We start from the raw sequence: 19,074 nt of genomic DNA on the forward strand, positions 1-19,074 counted from the left end.
ACTGCAGACACGACGGCACAGATCCGATTCATATCGGATGAATTTCCACATATGAACAAGGCCTGAATCTGATTTGAGTAAATCGGAATCTATTTGATTTGTTCCTGCTTACGCGTACATGGGCCATATCCGATCTGTGCCACATTTTGAAGAGAAAAAAAAACGGAATTGAGTGACTTGAACAGTGCAGTGTAAATGTGGCCTTACAAATGAATTTGTTTACTTTCATTCCACCAGGTGGCACTGATCTGCCACTGTTTAATACATTTTAATAAATAACTGCGTGATCTAATTAATACATGCTGTACATACTTAAAACACAACTGTATGTACAATTATACATAGTGTGTATAGAGAGAGAGAGAAAGAGAATTAGAGAGAGAGAGAGAGAGAGAGAGAGAGAGCTGAAGTCAGAATTATTAGCCCCCTTTGATTTTATTTTTATTTTTTTCATTTTTAAATATTTTCTAAATGATGTTTAACAGAGCAAGGACATTTTCCCAGTATGATTTCTTCTGGAGAAAGTTTAATTTAAAAGTTAAAAATCTGCTCTCCGGTAAACAAAAATTGGGGGCAAAATAAACAGGGGGGCTAATAATTCTGACTTCAACTGAACTGTAAATATATATATACAGTTGAAGTCAGAATTATTAGCCCCCCTGAATTTTTAGACAGCTTGTTTGTTTTTTCCCCAATTTCTGTTTAACTGAGAGAAGATTTTTTCAACACATTTCTAAACATAATAGTTTTAATAACTCATCTCTAATAACTGATTTATTTTATCTTTGTCATGATGACAGTAAATAATATTTGACAAGATATTTTTCAAGACACTTCTATACAGCTTAAAGAGACATTTAAAGTATTAACTAGGTTAATTAGGTTAACTAGGCAGGTTAGGGTAATTAGTTATTTTATAACGATGGTTTGTTCTGTAGACTATCGAGAAAAAACATAGCTTAAAGGGGCTAATAATTTTGTCCCTAAAATTGTGATAAAAAAATTAAAAACTGCTTTTATTCTTGCCGAAATAAAACAAATAAGACTTTCTCCAGAAGAAAAAATATTATCAGACATACTGTGAAAATTTCCTTGCTCTGTTAAACATAATTTGGAAAATATTCAAAAAAGAAGAAAAAAATTTGAAGGGGGTCAATAATTCTGACTTCAAGTGTATATATATATATATATATATATATATATATATATATATATATATATATATATATATATATATATATATATATATATATATATATATATATATATATATATATATATATAAACACACAATATAACCATTTTAAACTAATCTGTGAAGTGAAGGAATATGTGAAGTTTACCTTGAACAAGCACTTTAAGCATCACAATGTCAAAATCTTCTGCTCCTTCCTGTTCTGCATTATAAATGGAGATGATGTCTTTGTTTTGGTAGATGCTTAAAACCTTTTAATAAGCAGCCAAGCAAGAAGCAAAAAAACACTGCTTAAAAGTGTATTTATACTCCAATATTATATGACTGTGAAGTGTGCAACATGTACCTTGTCAACAAGTTTGTCAGTTTTTTTCTCAGCAGGAAAATATTTCTTGACTTTTGCCGCCAGTTGTTCTCGGAGCTCCATGATGGGGCTGGCGTCCTCCTTCTCTGATGCTCCAGGCATCGCCGCAGACTGAACATTCTCCACAATGTCGCTCACTAGATTGGCAAGACCACCCGAACCAGCCAGAACCAAACACGGTGTTGAATTCTTCAAAGACATCTCTAAAAACTGAGGTGAAGAAACATCTTCAGTCAGAGTGAAGAAAGACAGAGATTCTGCAGGTTCAATCAAGTCAAATGTAATTTTTTTTTTTATTTAAAGTAATAGTTCACCCAAAACTGAGAATTCTGTCATGTATTTACTCTTCATTTGTTTCAAACCTGTTTGAGTTTCTTTCTTTGCTTAAACACAAAAGATGATATGTAATTTGCAGAAAGACCATAGACTTACATTATATTTGTTTTTCTATGGAAGTCAATGGTTTCAGGTTTTAAGCATGCTTCAAAATATCCTCTTTTGTGTTCAACAGAATAAAGATACTAAAAGATCTGGAACCACTTGAGGGTCAGTAAACAGTGACTTAGACTTTTTAAAAGTCTGCAGAAACCCTGCAATGAGGATGTTTTGTGTCTAATAAAAACTGTGATCTTCTCACCTCCAGCATGGACGTGTCTCCAGCTATCAGCATGTTCAGAACAGGAATGTCAATGCTTGCATTGCCTGTGTATGAGAAGGTGTATTAGAGCAATCACATATCAGTCATTACAGTCCCTGTTTACACAAGGTGTTTAGAGTCATTTTTGTCAATGCAATTACAAGTGGACTCTAGGGGTGTAACGATACATTATAATATCCAGATGCTGCAATACAAATATGTAAAAATGCACCATCAACTGATGTAAATTATATAAGATAGGATAGGGTAGGACGGACGGATGGATGGATGGATGGATGGATGGATGGATGGGTGGGTGGGTAGGTAGATAGATAGATAGATAGATAGATAGATAGATAGATAGATAGATAGATAGATAGATAGATAGATAGATAGATAGATAGATAGATAGATAGATAGATAGATAGATAGATAGATAGATAGATAGATAGATAGATAGATAGATAGATAGATAGATAGATAGATAGATAGATGGATAGATAGATAGATATTTGTAGTGTCTATTTAGGCTAAGTGCAAATAGCGCCCATCGTTGGAATAAGCTAGTTGAGTGATTTCCGCCCATCACCGTTTAATTGACAGAGACAACATAACTAAACAGAGCGGCAAACATCAGCATGAGTGCCATAGCTCATAAAGTGCATGGCAACATGTTTTGACCATAAACCTGGTTCGAATCCAGCGTCTGATGAGCACATTATTCTTCTATTTCCCTCACTGCATATCAGATTTTGCCTACTCTTCATCACAAGGATCACAAGTGGGAATCATTAATAAGTGTGTGTATTCTGGAAGACTCAGATTCAAAGAACTGAACTGGAGAGGTGTTTTATATAAATCATGTGCATTATAAGTTTGTAGAAGTTATACATTAAAAATACATTTTAATACTGCTTCTGTGAACCTGAACAGGTATATTAAAATCCATTAATTTTCACTATTTTTTTCAAAGTGTGCTTTCAATGCTTTAAAAATAAGTTAAATCTTTGTAGACTAGAAATATATGTACTGTATATAATTTATTTTTAAAATGCGGGCAATTACATTATAGATTAATTTTATTAAAAAATATTATATTAATCTTATAATTTAATTTAACTATAGGGGTGCAGCCAGGTAAGGGGGCTACAAGACATTGTGCCCAGGGGTCTCTGAATTATTAATTACGGGCCTGGGTAAATGCTTCAGTGTTCCAACTTATTTTGAAATGTGTTGCAAGAACCAGAATTGGAATATGTGTTTATTTTAAATATATATATATATATATATATATATATATATATATATATATATATATATATATATATATATATATATATATATATATATATATATATATATCATGAGGAACACATTAAATAATGTTTGTTGTATTGTCTGCGATGAAATACAAGTGAATTGAAGTAAATTTAGAAATCACTACTTTCTGATTTGGGGTTGATTGACACATCATTGATTAACTCAATTCCAGACATTAGAGTTAATATTGTACTCGTTGGTATTCATTGCCTAACTTTATTATAATATCCCTCTACAGGACCTTTAACATGCCCCTATTAGGCTGTTTTAAAGTTTAAAATTTGGATGTCACATGCATAGGTTTACAAAGTCAATCAACTGTGATTTTCTCCTAATTCACACTGAAGCATCAGTCTCAATTTGAAAGTCTGATCGACTCTGATTGGTCAGATGTGGTGCAGTCTGTTTTTTTCAGGTTTATGCTGTACCTGGGCGCTGGCGTGAAATGTAATCCTCCAGACGGGCTCTGAACGCCAGCTCTCCACCTTTACGGCCAGTGGTCCCGTCGTCCACCAGAAGAAAAGCCTTATGGTTGTTATCCAGATTGCAGGAGTCTTGGGTTGTGACCTTTGCAGGAAAACTTCCCTAAAATAAAGAGAAACACAGTTGGAATTCCTCAGTGATTCTCAAAATGTTCACAGAAAAACAAAATGTTTAGCTTTTGATTTTTTTATTTATACTATTTTGCAAAGGAAAACCTTTAATCATCAATTTAAGCAGATGTACTTAAAAACATAAAGAGGAAAACTTTAAGAATAACAACTATAAATGCAGGTCACTGGTTCAAGCCCCGGCTGGGTCAGTTGTCATTTCTGTGTGGACTTTCTCCCTGTACTGGCGTGGTTTTCCCACATGCGCTATACTGTAGGTGAATTGAAAAAGCTAAATTGGCTGTAGTGTGTAAACATGGGGCGACGACGTGGCGCAGTAGGTAGTGCTGTCGCCTCACAGCAAGAAGGTTGCTGGTTCGAGCCTCAGCTGGGTCAGTTGGCGTTTCTGTGTGGATTTTGCATGTTCTCAAAACATGCTGAATAAATTGGCGGTTCATTCCGCTGTGGCGACCCCGGATTAATAAAGGGACTAAGCTGAAAAGACAATTAATGAATGAATGTGTAAATATGAAAGTGTATAAGTGATACCCAGTAAAACATATGCTGGAATAGTTGGCAGTTCATTCCACTGAGGTGACTTCTGATAAATAAAGGGACTGAGCTGAAGAAAAATGAATGAAGGAACAATAAATGCCTAAATAGTAAAAAAAAAAACACACACACAACAAAATTAGTATAATATTCAATAATGATTGAATCAAGTGGTTCCAGATGTTGAGCATTGATTGAATAAAAAAGCCCACAGACACAGATATTACTCCAGACAGTAAAGTGTCCCCACAAGGCCTCTCTCTCCTCAAAGGGTGTTAGTTCAGCATCCCCTGTTCTTCCGCCTGTTCGGTCCACACTTTGACGGTGCGCCGCTGTTCTCCTCTTAACCTGCACCTTTACATCTGACCATTTCTTTTTTAATTTCCTCACAATGTGATGTTCTGACCCCGTGCACGTGCGATCAGTTTCATGTTAATTAACGGTGGGATTTTGCATATTTACAGCTTTGTCCGTAAGTAAAGTTTAAGTATGAATTTAACGCAAGACTTTGTACATGAGGCCGCTGGTATGTGGCCTTTATCAGAGTGTTACCTCTGAGTTGACGAGGTGCTGTCTGTTCTCCACCAGCCCCCAGGGAGCGATGCCTATAGGAAGCACTTTATTAAGTGTGATGGAGGAAACAGCAGTGGCGTTATCTTTCACAGCCTCTCCAATACACCGGCTGATACCCTGCCTCAGTCCACCAGTGATGATCCACGCTCCTGTACACAACATAAACACACAACGCTTTTACTTCAACTGAGCATATTTGAGTCATAATTATTGAGTATTAAATATATTTTTCTTATTTTTAGATGCATTTTATGCTGATTTTTATGTTTTAAAGGGCCATGAAACCCCTTCGTTTCAGCAGGGTGTTTTCACACCTCTACTTTGGAAAAAGTCAGAAAAGTGGGCGTGTCCAGCTCTGTTTAGGGGGGAGTGTCGGAGGAAGAAAGCGGCTTGGTATGGGAGTGTCTATTTGGGCGCGCTGAATTTCAGAGTCAAAACACACACCCACAGCGGACAATGTGACTGTGTTTACATGGACATCTGTAGTCGAATTATTTGCCAAATTATTAAATGGTGGACTTTAACTGCAGTTTGGCTCTTTCATTCAAGGAATTCATTAATGTCCCTCCCGACAAACGTGATATTGGATTCGAGGATCTGCTCTAAGCGTGTATTTTTCATGCAATGTTTGATACCGCACGGCGAATGAGAGAAAAAAAAATCAGCATTTCCCGGAAACTTAGATGCACACGGCAGGTAGCGTCAGAAAGCTGCGTGTGTTATTCCGGTCACAAAATCCAACACGAGGTAATAGTTTGGTTGTAACTGTTAGTGCTAGTGCAATAGTTTGTTTGATACGAATAAAATACGAACTGAATAAACAAAGAGCACTGGTCGCTCACTTACCAAATCTGTAGACAGGACAATCACCAGCAACTAGAGCCGCGTCTTTATTTAGAGGAGACTACAATCTCAGCGTTTGCAGATGAGAACAGCTCTCAGGTAAACAATAATCCTCCTTAGACATGTAAGTTATTGTTGTCGCGCGTCGCGTACACTGTTAATCCACACGTGACTCCAGCTGAGCTCTCACAGAGAGAAAATGAATACGAAACTTAACTGCAGCAAACTATAAAAGCAACACTTCACGCTTATTTTGCCAACACAACGTGGCGTCTTTGCCGTCTACACTGTGACAGTAATGAATATTAATGAAGTTGCACAATAGAGCGCGCTGATTGGTTTGAACCAAGCCTTACTCATGCATTAATGCATCACACTGTAAGACGTAATAAGACACACTCTGGCACAGACGTCCAGTCTGCACGCTGGAATACACGCTATTATGTCATGGCCGTGACGTAGCTTCAAAAATTCGTTTCAAACAGGAAGTACGAATTTGCTTGAAATAACGCAAAAACAACTAATTTACACTTTTTAGTGAAATATAGGTGTCCTAATAGTGTTTTTAGCAGTGTGGGACACATATACGACTGTCAACAGCTCAAAAAATGTGTTTTGGTGTTTCGTGACCCTTTAAAGGGATAGTTCTTCCAAAACTGAAAGTTCTGTCATCATTAGCACGGGGAGACTGTGTAAACTCTGCACAGAAACGTCGGCTGGCTTGGTAAGGACTAGAACCAGTGACGTTCTTGCTGTGAGGCAACAGTGCTAACCAAGGAGGAGGAGTAGGGGTGGAAGGGGGGATTCTTCAAAACGAAGATGGCTGTCATATGGAACTTGAGGTACTTATAGTGGCTCAGGAATCGTCTGATTGGTGAATCATAAATTGAATAATGCGAGGCCGGCTGCAAGCAATCATAAGCATGTGATCCTCTCGAAATTAGTTTATAAATAAACCTCACTTAAATTAAACTAAATTAACCATTTAATGAACTGAGGACATTGAGGCATGAAAAGCATGAATAAAGAAAAGGACATGAATGCTATTGTGTGTGTGGAGAGAGAAGGGACAGAAATACCTGTACTCTGTGCCGTTTTGACCAGCCCCTGTCTCAGGATGTCCAGCACCCAGCTCTTGACCTCTGACCTACCCTCGCCGCCCACCACTGACACCACCAGGTTAGGCTGTTGCAGCTTCCAGTGCTCCTTCATCAGGTCAAACACTTTGGCAGGATCTGTGGTGCTGGACAGACGCAGAAACTGACACACAGAGAACAAAAATCACTTTTACATGACAAAATACAGCCATTTCATCAACTAAGAGCAATTCTTAAAACCAAGGGGACGATTTTTATTAACACATTCTTATTATATTAAAGAAAACAAGCAAAACTATGTTAACCATGGCTTAAATGATTATTTTATTATTATTCTTTTAAGGTGAGACACTGCAATTTTTTCATGTACCTGACAGTTTTGAGGTTTTGGCCTTTTTGACTTTTAAAGTGTTTTTTTTTTTTTTGTCTAAAGCAAGAAAATCATTCAAAATACACTTTTAAATGCATGTAATTACACTGCTGTCTGGAAAACCTTATTCTGATTGATAAATGTTATCCCGAGATTAATAACACAGGCTCATCCAGAAATCACCTTGACCATCAGTGAATACGTTTAAATCCATATACTTACATCCATATTCATATGCATCTACTTGTCTGTCAGGCGTTTTGGTTTATTTTTTTTAATGTTTGGTACCATTTTGTAAATAAATATTAAGTAGGTCAGTCAGTCCATGATTTATTAAGCCATTTTCGTCACTGACTACGTTTACATGGACATCTGTAATCAAATGATTTGCTTTAATCTAATTAGGAGAATGACTAAGGTGTTTACATGAGTTGCTTTTTGAATGCTCCTTTCATGATCGCGTACATGTTATAGCACATAATTTGTTTAATGTGATTGCGTCACCGTGATAACCGCATTTCCGTTTCATTTTTAATTTGTCGACTTTAACTGCATATTTGGCACTTTCATTTTCATTCACAAACATTTCATGCATGTCTCCGTGACAAATGAGATATTGGATGCAACTATGAACTGCTGGAAGAGTGTTGTGTTCATGGAAATTCATACCTCATGCTGAATGGAAGAAAAAAACCTGCGTTTCACAATGCAGGTGTGTCTGTGGTCTACACTGACCCGGTAGGTGCAAAGAGTGTCAAACAGCTGTGTGTGTGTGTGTACTATCCTGTCGCATAACGCGGTGAAAAACCCTACATGATGGTAATAATTCAATTAAGGTGTTTACATGCCTGTACTGAATGCAATAATGCGACTAAAATCGGCATACTCCACGTCTTAATTTGATTTCTCTTTAGTTCGATTATGACCTTAATCTGATTAAATTATTATTATTTTTTTTAAATCGCTGTTTACATGGTTAACTCTTAATCAGAGTATTGTCTTAATCTCATTAAAATTGAATTATTGGTGTCCATGTAAACGTACTCATTGTCATATTTGTGTTTTTGGCACCATCTTGTGACTGCCCTTCTGAAGAAAAAAAACAGCATACTGATGCTGGTTTGCTGGTCTCAAACATTGACTGTAAAAGATATGGATGTAGTCTCTGTGATGTCACCCATTGGTTTCTGAAGAACCCAAAAGAAGCTACCAGTAAGTGTGGCTAACTGTCACCATTTTGTTTGCGTGTAATCACACTGATCGGGGGTAACCAAACAAGGGCAAAGAGGCGGAGCGTGAGCAGAGCTACAGACTTTCAGACAGGCTTTCCTATGGGAGAAACGCCTAATACTTCATTACCTGCGATTCGTTTGTATTCTGACCACATGTACTTGGTTTTATACTATATCAATAAAGTGTTTAGATTTTTAAAAACACTGCTGGAACACATCGAGCCACTAAGCATTGTGCTTATGATGTTTTTCGACAGGATGAAAATGCGAATTGCAGGGATGCAGGGATATTGATGAAATCCAGGCATAACACTGTATGACAACGCTTCAGATCACTGTTCTAGAACCTACAGCTAATCAATCTGTCAGATTCTGGAGTGCATTACAGGTCTAAAGAAAAATATAAATGATGAATGATCTTAAATTATTCAAATACATTTATAGAGATGGTATATAAGTAGATAATTTCACTCACTTGGAAAACGGAGGCCACGTGAATGGTTTGTGAGCACAATTAAATGCACACAGCGTGCTATATTCATCTGATAATTATAAGAAATTATTCCAAAAGGCGACTGACTGTGTAAAACCACATAAAACAACACAAAAATACGATGTATATGCCGAGTTCAGCAGCTAATCAGCCGGAATCAGCTGAAGTGAAGTGACTGGGACCAGCGAGACCTAGCTGTCACTCAAGTGGCCACGCCCTTAATTATGCAGACTTAATGAAGCCTAATATAAAGGAAACAGATGAGTTATAAAAAAATTCCACCCCCTCACAGTTGTCATGAAGGTAATATTAGCTATATGAACCAAAACCGTTTTTTGTACCAGGCTGTAAACACCTTTATTCTGCTGTAAAGTTGGCCATTTTAACAGTGGGCTCAAAAGAAATCCGCTTTATTATGGAGCCAGGACTAGCGGGATTTCAATGAATTGCAGTTTAAGTTACTTCCGTATCCGCTTCACCAGGGGGAGCAGGAAGTTGCCGCTTGTTCTGAAAGCTGCTGTTTTTTTCAGCAGTGTGAATAATGCACAGGTAGTCCGCTTTTTAGGGCTTCATTAAAAAATTATTAAACTATTACAGTTTAAAACAACGTGTTGTGTCTAATTTTATGTTTTGTGGCAAGTAGCCATGTAATAAGCGGGATAAAGTACATCCAAGATAGTACTCCAGATAGTAGTCCAGACTTATACAACTGTTCTCTACTTCTGCTGATAAGCCTGTCAGGGTTTATTCTTCGACAACAACCTCCTGGATGTGCTTCATCTTTAACTTCAAGTTTTAACTAGGGATGCTCCTTTCGGTTAATTTTGCTAACAGACAACCGCCGCTCATTAATCGGTTATTAACGGTTAACTGGTCAGATTACTATAAATTTTATATTAAACAAATTGACAGGTCTATTTTGTATCTGACACATTAAATATTGCATTTTAAAATACTGATTTATTTTTATATGCCAGCATATAAATAATAGAACAATACGACAGAGCATTTTCACACACCTGCAGTGTTTAGCACAGAAGAACAGAATAAACTAAATAAAATGAATAAAATAAACAGGACTGCCCTAAATTATTTACACTTAAATAATTAATTTTTATTACAAAACGAAAATACTGACTGATTCTTTTTAATAATCGGCATAGGCTGTTTTTTTCCAATCATGTTTTTTCTTCCGTCAAATAAAAATCGCTTCCTCAAATCACTCGCTCCACGGAAAATGTGCATTTATTTAATGCCCCGCTGTTATTATTATAATCACAAACCCTTTTACATTTTTAATAGAAATCATTATTTTAAAGATTATGTCTTGACATGTGGTTTCCTCTATCTCCCTCGCGGTTCAAGTGCGCGCTGCGTGATGAAAAGACAACAATACGTGCACATATGTCGACTTTTTGTAAACAGTTTTGTTGTTTAAATATGATATTGCATTAATGTGCATACATGCTTTATAAGCTGTAAAATAAAAGGTAAAGCCTATGTGTTGCGTTTATGACGCAGATCCAGGTCAACATAAGCGCTGGTTAGCATCAACACGTCTGTATCAAACAGCCATATTCTTCTTCCATTTTGCTTCTTTGGCAAATGTGTCTGTAGGCACGGGTTATACGTTATCGTCCCGCAAGTTAAATATGTCTTGCAGTTGAACAAGGGGCCGAAAACAAGGCGCATCTCACTGCCTTTATGTTGACAAGGAAAAAAGAAGGGAAGAAGCGCAGCGGGTCCTCTTATGAAACGACTGGATCAGCTGGGAATCGATTATGCAAAAGTGTTGCTGTCTGTGTTGTTACAATTGTAATATTTAATAATATTGTGATAATCAAGATTTGTACATTCATACAGCTCTGGATAACTTAAAACAGCAATTAGACCTTCAGAGCGGTGTAGCGTCTTGAAGTAAAGCGAAACGGCTATAAACTCCAGCAAGATAGAGTCATTATATACAGAGCCATATACCTTTATCTATAAATAAAATATAACTATAGAAACTGTGTTCATCTTAACTGAAAGCTTCTGCGTGTTTGCTGGCCTCACGCATCGTGCACCTGTCAGTCAGTCAGTCAGTCAGTCAGCACGTAACGCCAAAGGATTAAACAGATAGCGCACAGCACTATCCGGTTACAGAAAAGCTTCTGCTGTTATAATCCACTTACCTTTTAAAACGTTTAATGCGATTATAATTCGCTATTAAAAACAACAACAATGACTGAATGTTTTGAATGGGTAATGTAGCCGTGGAGGGATGCATTTTGGTCCCCGCCAATGAAGAATGAATGCAGCGGAAACCAAGCTCTTCAAAACTTCTCTGTAGTTGTCTTGACAACACAAACTGCTGCTCTGGGATGAGCCGCGTGCAAAAGATGCCCCTCTTAACGCAAAGGCGCATTCAATCGGCTCCTTAAGCAGCCAAACTAAAAGAATATAAAATAATAATTTTAATCGATTAACTGATAGCATTAATCGGTTACAAACGCACCATTTGGGTTAACAGTTAATCGATTATTTTGAGCATCCCTAGTTTTAACATTAACCACTTGTGTTTGGGTTAGTTTGACAACAAATCCCCACTACCCAACATCATTATACAGCACTGAAGAACCAGGATGAACATTTAAACCTACTCTGTGTTTATCTAACAGAAAAAAAAGGGTGAGTAAATTATGGACTGTTTTTTCATTGTCATTCCCTCAAGTAAATCATTTTAATAATTATAAAGACAAGTGGTGTAAAAAAAATCTGGGAATGAATTCTGAATTATATATAAAGAGTTTATCATGCAATAGAAAATGTTGTTCTATAAATGCCAAATTTTACTCAAATCAATTTAGCTGTTTTTTTTTATTAAATGTAATAATTGCATTATTTTCTCCTCAGAATTAAACATTCATAAAATATGATTCAATTAATTCATAAATTGTAAATTATAATATAACTGTTTTGGCACTGATGTGAACTTACGTAGCTGTCTCTTTTCCTACTGTTATTGAAGTCCAATTCTCCATAAGCGTCAGTGGGCTGTTCAGAGGAGTGCTGAGTGCTGAACCACTGACTGACCACTGCTGTGCTGAAGTTATCGCCCAGTGCCACTGATGGGTGATGGTCTCGTGCCGCCCCGCACTGACACAGACCTCCGTTACTACAAAACCACATGCAATGTAAAGTATATTTATTAAAATAACTCAAAAACATACAGTCAAAAGGCAGGTAATATAACCCGGAAACATAACAGGAAGCATAAACAAACATAAATTTGAAAACTGACAAACACTGACTGAAACAAAAGGACTTAAAGGTCTGCCATGAAAGTTCAAATTGTCCTTTTTTCCTCTATCATGACATACACCATATCTACTGTACCTGGAACAGCCCTGAAATGAGAAAAAAATAAATGCAGGACAGTGCAGGATTTCGCCCTTTGGGAACCAACTGGATTGTTGGAAGATGAGTGTTGCTAACTAAATGAAAGACAAATAAAGATATTCAGAGCAGAAACGAGACACCACCCACTGATAGCTCCGCCCTAAATGGCTGATAGCTCTGCCCTAAAGGACTGATAGCTCCGCCCTAAAAGACTGATAGACCCACCCTAAATGGCTGATAGCTCCGCCCTAAATGACTAATAGCTGCACTCTAAAGGACTGATAGCTCCAACCTAAAAGACATATAGCCCCACCCTAAAGGACTGATAGCTCTGCCCTAAATAATTGATAGCTCCACCCAAAAGGACTGATAGCTCCGCCCTAAAAGACTTATAGCCCCACCCTAAATGGCTGATAGCTCCACCCTAAAGGACTGATAGCTCTGCCCTAAATAATTGTTAGCTCCGCCCTAAAGGACTGATAGCTCCACCCTAAAAGACTGATAGCCCCACCCTAAATGGCTGATAGCTCCACCCTAAAGGATTGATGGCTCCTCCCTAAATGACTGATAGCTCTGCCCGAAATGACTGATAGCTCCGCCCTAAAGACTGATAGCCTCACCCTAAATGGCTGAAAGCTCCACCCTAAAGTATTGATAGCTCCGCCCTAAATGACTTATTTAATTTTTTTAAACCCATTTTAAGGACAAAATTATTAGCCCCTTTAAGCTATATATTTTGTCGATAGTTTACAGAACAAACCATCGTTGTACAATAACTTGACTAATTACCCTAACCTGCCTAGTTAACCTAATTACCCTAGTTAAGCCTTTAAATGTCACTTTAAGCTGTATAGAAGTGTCTTGAAAAATATCTAGTCAAATATTATTTACTGTCATCATGACAAAGATAAAATAAATCAGTTATTAGAAATGAGTTATTAAAACTATTATGATTAAAAATGTGCTGAAAAAAATCTCCGCTAAACAGAAATTGGGGAAAAAATAAACAGGGGGACGAATAATTCTGACTTCAACTGTATACTTACTTTCCCTCTCTTTGTTATAGTTTTACAAAAAAGAAAGATACCAAGAAGAAGTCAGTAAAGTTACCCACACTGTTTCTGCTGTTCTTCCGCTACCTGTTAAACTTTTAGTAACGCAACAATTGGTTGGGGCAATGATAATAAAAGTTATTATTATTCTATCATAAATATTTAAATGTCAAAATGCTCATTTAAACAGCCGCAGATATATTTCAGCAGTTGTGTGAAGCAAAATACGTGCTGATTTGTGACAGGTAATGCTTGAATTATAAACATCACGTCTGTTGTCCTGAGACGCACCAATTACATCACTTTTTTCCTGTGCTTGAATGTTAAAACGGGCCTACCATAAATTGTCAGTCACTAAAATGGCCCCCCGCTAATTTGAGTTTGAGACCCCTGCTATAGAGCATTTGATTGGTCAGAAAATTTGGTCAGAAGCTATGAGGCGATGCCAAAATATCTTCTAAATGCAGATTCTGTCACTGTTTTAGAGCACACTGGCTTATATATTCTAAAAAATGACATTCAATTTCACTGGACCTTTAAATGTTCTACAATGTGGAAGATCTGAAGGTGAATAAATGCTTAATGTATATTGCTGTTGGTAAATAAATTACTTGTAAGATTTTCATCATATCACCTTCTTGTAATAGTGTTAAATATTCATGGTTACAAAAACAAAATGGCGACACAGTGGCTCTTAGGACTGTCGCCTCACGGCAAGAAGGTCGCTGGATCGAGTTCCACCTGGGTCAGTTGCTATTTCTGTGTGGAGTTTGCGTGTTCCCCTCGTGTTGGTGTGAGTTTCTTGAGAGCTCCGGTTTTCCACACAAAGACCTATGACATGTGCTATGGGTGAATCAAATAAAATAAATTGGGTGTAGTGTGTGTGTGTGTGAATGAGTGTGTATGGGTGTTTCTCATTGCTAAGTTGCAGCTGGAAGGGCATCCGCTGTGTAAAACACATGCTGGTTAAGTTAGCGGTTCATTCCGCTGTGGCAATCCCTGATGAATAAAGAGACTAAGCCGAAGATGAATGAATGAACAACAACTAAATATCCCCATGATTTTTTCTCACAATCAAGCAGTCCTAAACAAGAAAATCTGAAAGCCAAGATCTTACCTGAAGGAGTCCTCCACAAACGTTGTGCACAATCTCTTCTTGAAGAAAGTTGGAATCCAGCTCTAAAATCAACACAATTGAGTTTTAATTCAATGTAAACATGATGCACTGTACACTCTCACTATATCTCCAAGATATAGCGGTAGCAATCATTAAAGATGCTATTGGAGATTGATATATATGGCTGATTCCAGCGTTATGGATGACATTTGCAGAAAAATTCAAAACAAAAACAAAAAATTCGCAGAGAAAGTATACGTTAACATTGTGTTGAATCATCTGTTTATATTTTCCAAAGCAACTAACCACAGAGTTATGGGATCAAAAAAATTCAATCTGTGAACATTTTTATACTTTAAATGAGGAAAATAAACAAGCGTTATGGATGTGACAAAAAAAAGTCTGCGAGTTTACAGTATACAACATATTTTGTAGAAATTCTGTGAATTAAACAGCACAACCCAAAATAAATAATGCTCAACAAAAAGGATAAGAGTTGACTCTTTATTAGGGATGTAACGGTATTGTAAATACCGTCATACCGCAATATTAATTTTTTTCGATATTACCGTAGTCGCATGACTCGGTAAAACTATAGGTCTTCTGAGAAAATTTGCTCAGGCGAATGAAGCGAACGGGAGGTAGCGAAAACTACATTTCCCATCAGCCCATGCTTGACCATCAGCCCTTGCGGTCTGTTGTCGCTACAGATCCAGTAATGCGGAAATGGAGTGTGCTGCTAGAAGCGGGCATCAAAAAGAGCTGGAAAACTCTAAAGCGGGTGTTGTCGGCGCGCGCGTACTGAATAGCGGTGTTGTCGCGCGAGTTCTTATCAGCTGTGTTGTCGCGCGCGTACTGAATAGCGGTGTTGTCGCGCGAGTTCTTATCAGCTGTGTTGTCGCGCGCGTACTGAATAGCGGTGTTGTCGCGCGAGTTCTTACCAGCTGTGTTGTCGCACGCGTACTGAATAGCGGTGTTGTCAGCACACTGTTCAGATTGATGCAGACATGAGACCTCTATCTTACACATGGTTTGTCCTCCCAAGTGGGGGAAAGACAATGCACAACGTTACCCACTGCTGTCAACCTGGGCCAAGTCATATCTCTCTTGTCCCAGAAACCTCAGTCCCAAATGAGAGGGTTTTTTTCTGTTGCAGGGGACATTGTAAATGCCCAGAGATACCAGCTTTTACCAGATTATATTTATATGATAATTTTCCTTTAAACCCATCTCTATCTAAGTGAGTGAGTGATTAAATGTTGAATGTGATGAGTTTTCAACAATAGTAAATTGAAACTTTATTTTTTTACATGGTTTAATATTTTTTTGTTATTAAAATTGAAGTTCCTGTTTCAAAGCTTACAGATAGATGGCTAATTTGTATGTCATTGACACTTTTGGCACTTTTTTGGAGTATTTTCATGAGTTTTGTTTTTTCCTGTAAATGATTCAATAAATACCGTACCGTGACGTTCATACCGAGGTATTACCGTACCGTGAAATTCTGATACCGTTACATCCCTACTCTTTATAGAACAAAACTGATTGATTTTATTTTATTTTGACATATTTGCATTTTTGAGGGAAAAGCTTTGTTATGGATGTGACACTTTTTCGTTATGGATGTGATGGATGTGAAATTGCCATTTGTTTGACTTTGTTAAATCAAATATAATAGTTTGAAAACATTGACAGAGACATTTTTAAGTATTTTTAAAGTACTGTAAAACACTTGCCTGTGCAAAAAATGTAGAAACGGTTTCGCTATTTTGGCGAAAACATTTTTCTTTTCATGGCAAGGTTGACATTTTCATGGAATTGCTCACATATATAGATTGATTGATATATATATATATATATATATATATAGATATATAGATTGATAGATAATATATTTATAAATGATACATTTTAATACAAGCATTATTGTGCTGTCAAGTAAAATATTAAATTGTTTATGGAAAGCATCGTCAATGCACCATGATGCATTGAGATATCGAATTAAAGCGAATCGATGGCATGCTGATCTTAACCCAACCGTGAGACAAGTGTAGGTTCACACCCCTATCTGACAGTGTGTGCCTTTGAAATCATCTTCATTATTAATGTCAAAACACTACAAATGTAAAGCTGCGAAAGGATTTCAGATATCTTAAATAGTGTTGCCATGGCAACAACTCAAACTTTTAAACCATTTTCAGACGCTTTAGAGGCTCAAAATTTCATTAAACTACAAATCAGATATAGACATGGGTGTGGTCGAAGCACTTGCTACTGGCACGTTTGTTTTTTGTTGTTGGTGTTTTTTAGGGTTGCTCAAAAACAAAGACTACCAGAGTGTTTGATGTTTGTGCCCACGGTGCATTGTTTTCCTGAAGCCAGCGCCAGTGGCAGTTCCACTGGGGATTAGGCCCCGCAATGCTGCTTGCAGCTTTAATTTCGTAATTTCTTCTCAACCCTTCCCCATTCATAAGGACAGCAGGAAAAACCAGTTCACTCTTTACTGAATCACTTACTTATGACCAGGGACATTTATTGCTATCACTTCACAGAATTTCGTACAAAATCTGCAGATTTATGCAGAATCTTTTAGAGAGTACAGTAGTATGAAAATGAAAAAACTTTTAAACTTTTATTTAATAAGAATCATTATTTAAATTAGAATCCAGTAAGAACCACTTCTTTGGAAAACAAAGTCTGTCATTTGATATATCTACTGAAAAAAAAATGAAAATATTTATTTACAAACTGTATTGTTCATAGACAATGTTCAATTTTATTACTGAAATTAATATAAATAAATGAATAAATATGTAAATAAATAGATTTAACCAAAATCTGTGGATATCTGCAGATTTCTGGTCTGCTCATGATGACTTGTTTAGACCATGAATTGTGGGTTTTTAATTCAGTTTAATTGTTAGTGTTTGGTCACAAACTTTATTAATGCACAGTACAATGGGCTACTGATGTTAAACATGTCTTCAGATGAATATATAGGAGGTTAGAAAGAAATTACATATGGACTTCACACTTAAAAAAAAGTAAAACCGAATCCAACTCAACTCAGCTGTCCATGACTAAAGACTTCAAAGCTCAAATAGATTTCTTTTTACATTCAGTTCTAAGCATCAATACAATTTTTAATAAAAGTATTAAGATTGCAATTGGCTGTTTTTAACTAAATAAACAGCACATATTAACACAAACACGTCATTAACTGTTCATTAACCGCAGTAAATATGCCTGTAGTAATTAATGTACTGTAACATGAACGCTATAGTTAACAAAGCGTGGTCTGTAATAACAAGCTAGCTGTCTCTATAAAGAAGCAGAAAGCAGCACATGACAAACAAGCACATGCACAGCCTTGCATTTTGGTATGTTGTTTTGAGAAACTCCCAGAAGTCTTCCTCGTTGCCAACAATAAATCGAAACAAGAAGCTTCGGCAAAGTTGAAGCGGCTGTAATCAGTTTTCTGTCAGACTTACTAGATCTTTCGGCATCACGGCCACTCCGCCCTCCTCAATGTCCTTCTCGTTCATGGTGGTGGTTTTAGGATCTTATCAATTCCCTGTTTGTTGTGAGTTTTCAGTTCACGGTGCTCTGTGTGTGTGCGGTACAGCCATAACAGCCGGGAAGGAGGAACTGCGGGCCGCTGGAGACTCTCTGCGAGTCAGGTGTGCTCAGCGCTGGGTGTGGCGGTTGGAGAGGCACGTGAGAACGGAACAAGGCGAGACGGTAAACTGAGTGGAGTTTGCCTCAAGCACATGTACGCTAGAAGTTTGTGTGTGTGTGTGTGTGTGTGTCTGTGTGTGTGTGTGTGTGTGTGTGTGTGTGTGTGTGTGTGTGTGTGTGTGTGTGTGTGTGTGTGTGTGTGTGTGTTTAACATATCAGGACAGGTGCATTGGGTAACACTTTACAAAAAGGTTGTTTTAGTTCATGTTAATTAATGCATTTACTAACATAAACAATGATCAATACATTCATTACAGTACTTGTTCATGTTAGTTATGAAAATAAGGTTGTTCATTATTAATTCACTCATGGTGCAATGATGTGTGAATTTATTGAACTTAATTAATTTATTGTGTTTGGCCATACACAATCATGTTCCATACACAATCGCTTCACAATCATGAGGGGGGTCTCTCCCTCACCACCACAAGTGTGCAGCATCCACTTGGATGATGCAACGGCAGCCACAGAACAGCAGCAGTGTGCCCACCAGGGGCAAATTGGCCATAGGGAGCACCAG

The 19,074-nt window shown here is 37.2% G+C and overlaps 2 protein-coding genes across 3 annotated transcripts in view; both read right to left on the minus strand.

Annotated features, from left to right (window-relative positions):
* Nucleotides 1-18,468, minus strand: part of trpm4b.2 (transient receptor potential cation channel, subfamily M, member 4b, transient receptor potential cation channel, subfamily M, member 4b, tandem duplicate 2) — a 47,798-nt gene extending 29,330 nt beyond the window's left edge. Inside the window, exons 1-9 of one of the 2 annotated variants that reach the window (XR_012387707.1) lie at nucleotides 18,308-18,468; nucleotides 14,817-14,878; nucleotides 12,246-12,423; nucleotides 7,154-7,334; nucleotides 5,211-5,380; nucleotides 3,945-4,101; nucleotides 2,197-2,261; nucleotides 1,542-1,769; nucleotides 1,344-1,446 (exon numbers count right to left, since the gene is read on the minus strand). Coding sequence is in view for 1 of the 2 variants with exons in the window: in NM_001282153.1 (NP_001269082.1) it covers nucleotides 1,344-1,446; nucleotides 1,542-1,769; nucleotides 2,197-2,261; nucleotides 3,945-4,101; nucleotides 5,211-5,380; nucleotides 7,154-7,334; nucleotides 12,246-12,423; nucleotides 14,817-14,878; nucleotides 18,308-18,361 (1,198 nt within the window). In the remaining variant the exon portion in view is untranslated. The remainder of the gene's footprint in view (nucleotides 1-1,343; nucleotides 1,447-1,541; nucleotides 1,770-2,196; nucleotides 2,262-3,944; nucleotides 4,102-5,210; nucleotides 5,381-7,153; nucleotides 7,335-12,245; nucleotides 12,424-14,816; nucleotides 14,879-18,307) is intronic. The other variant, NM_001282153.1, reaches the window with a different exon arrangement.
* fra10ac1 (FRA10A associated CGG repeat 1) overlaps nucleotides 1-19,074 on the minus strand; it is an 855,621-nt gene that overhangs the window by 133,705 nt on the left and 702,842 nt on the right. The window lies entirely within an intron of this gene.

The sequence above is a fragment of the Danio rerio genome, chromosome 12, assembly GCF_049306965.1.
Source record: "Danio rerio strain Tuebingen ecotype United States chromosome 12, GRCz12tu, whole genome shotgun sequence".
In the NCBI taxonomy this organism is placed as follows: Eukaryota; Metazoa; Chordata; class Actinopteri; order Cypriniformes; family Danionidae; genus Danio; species Danio rerio.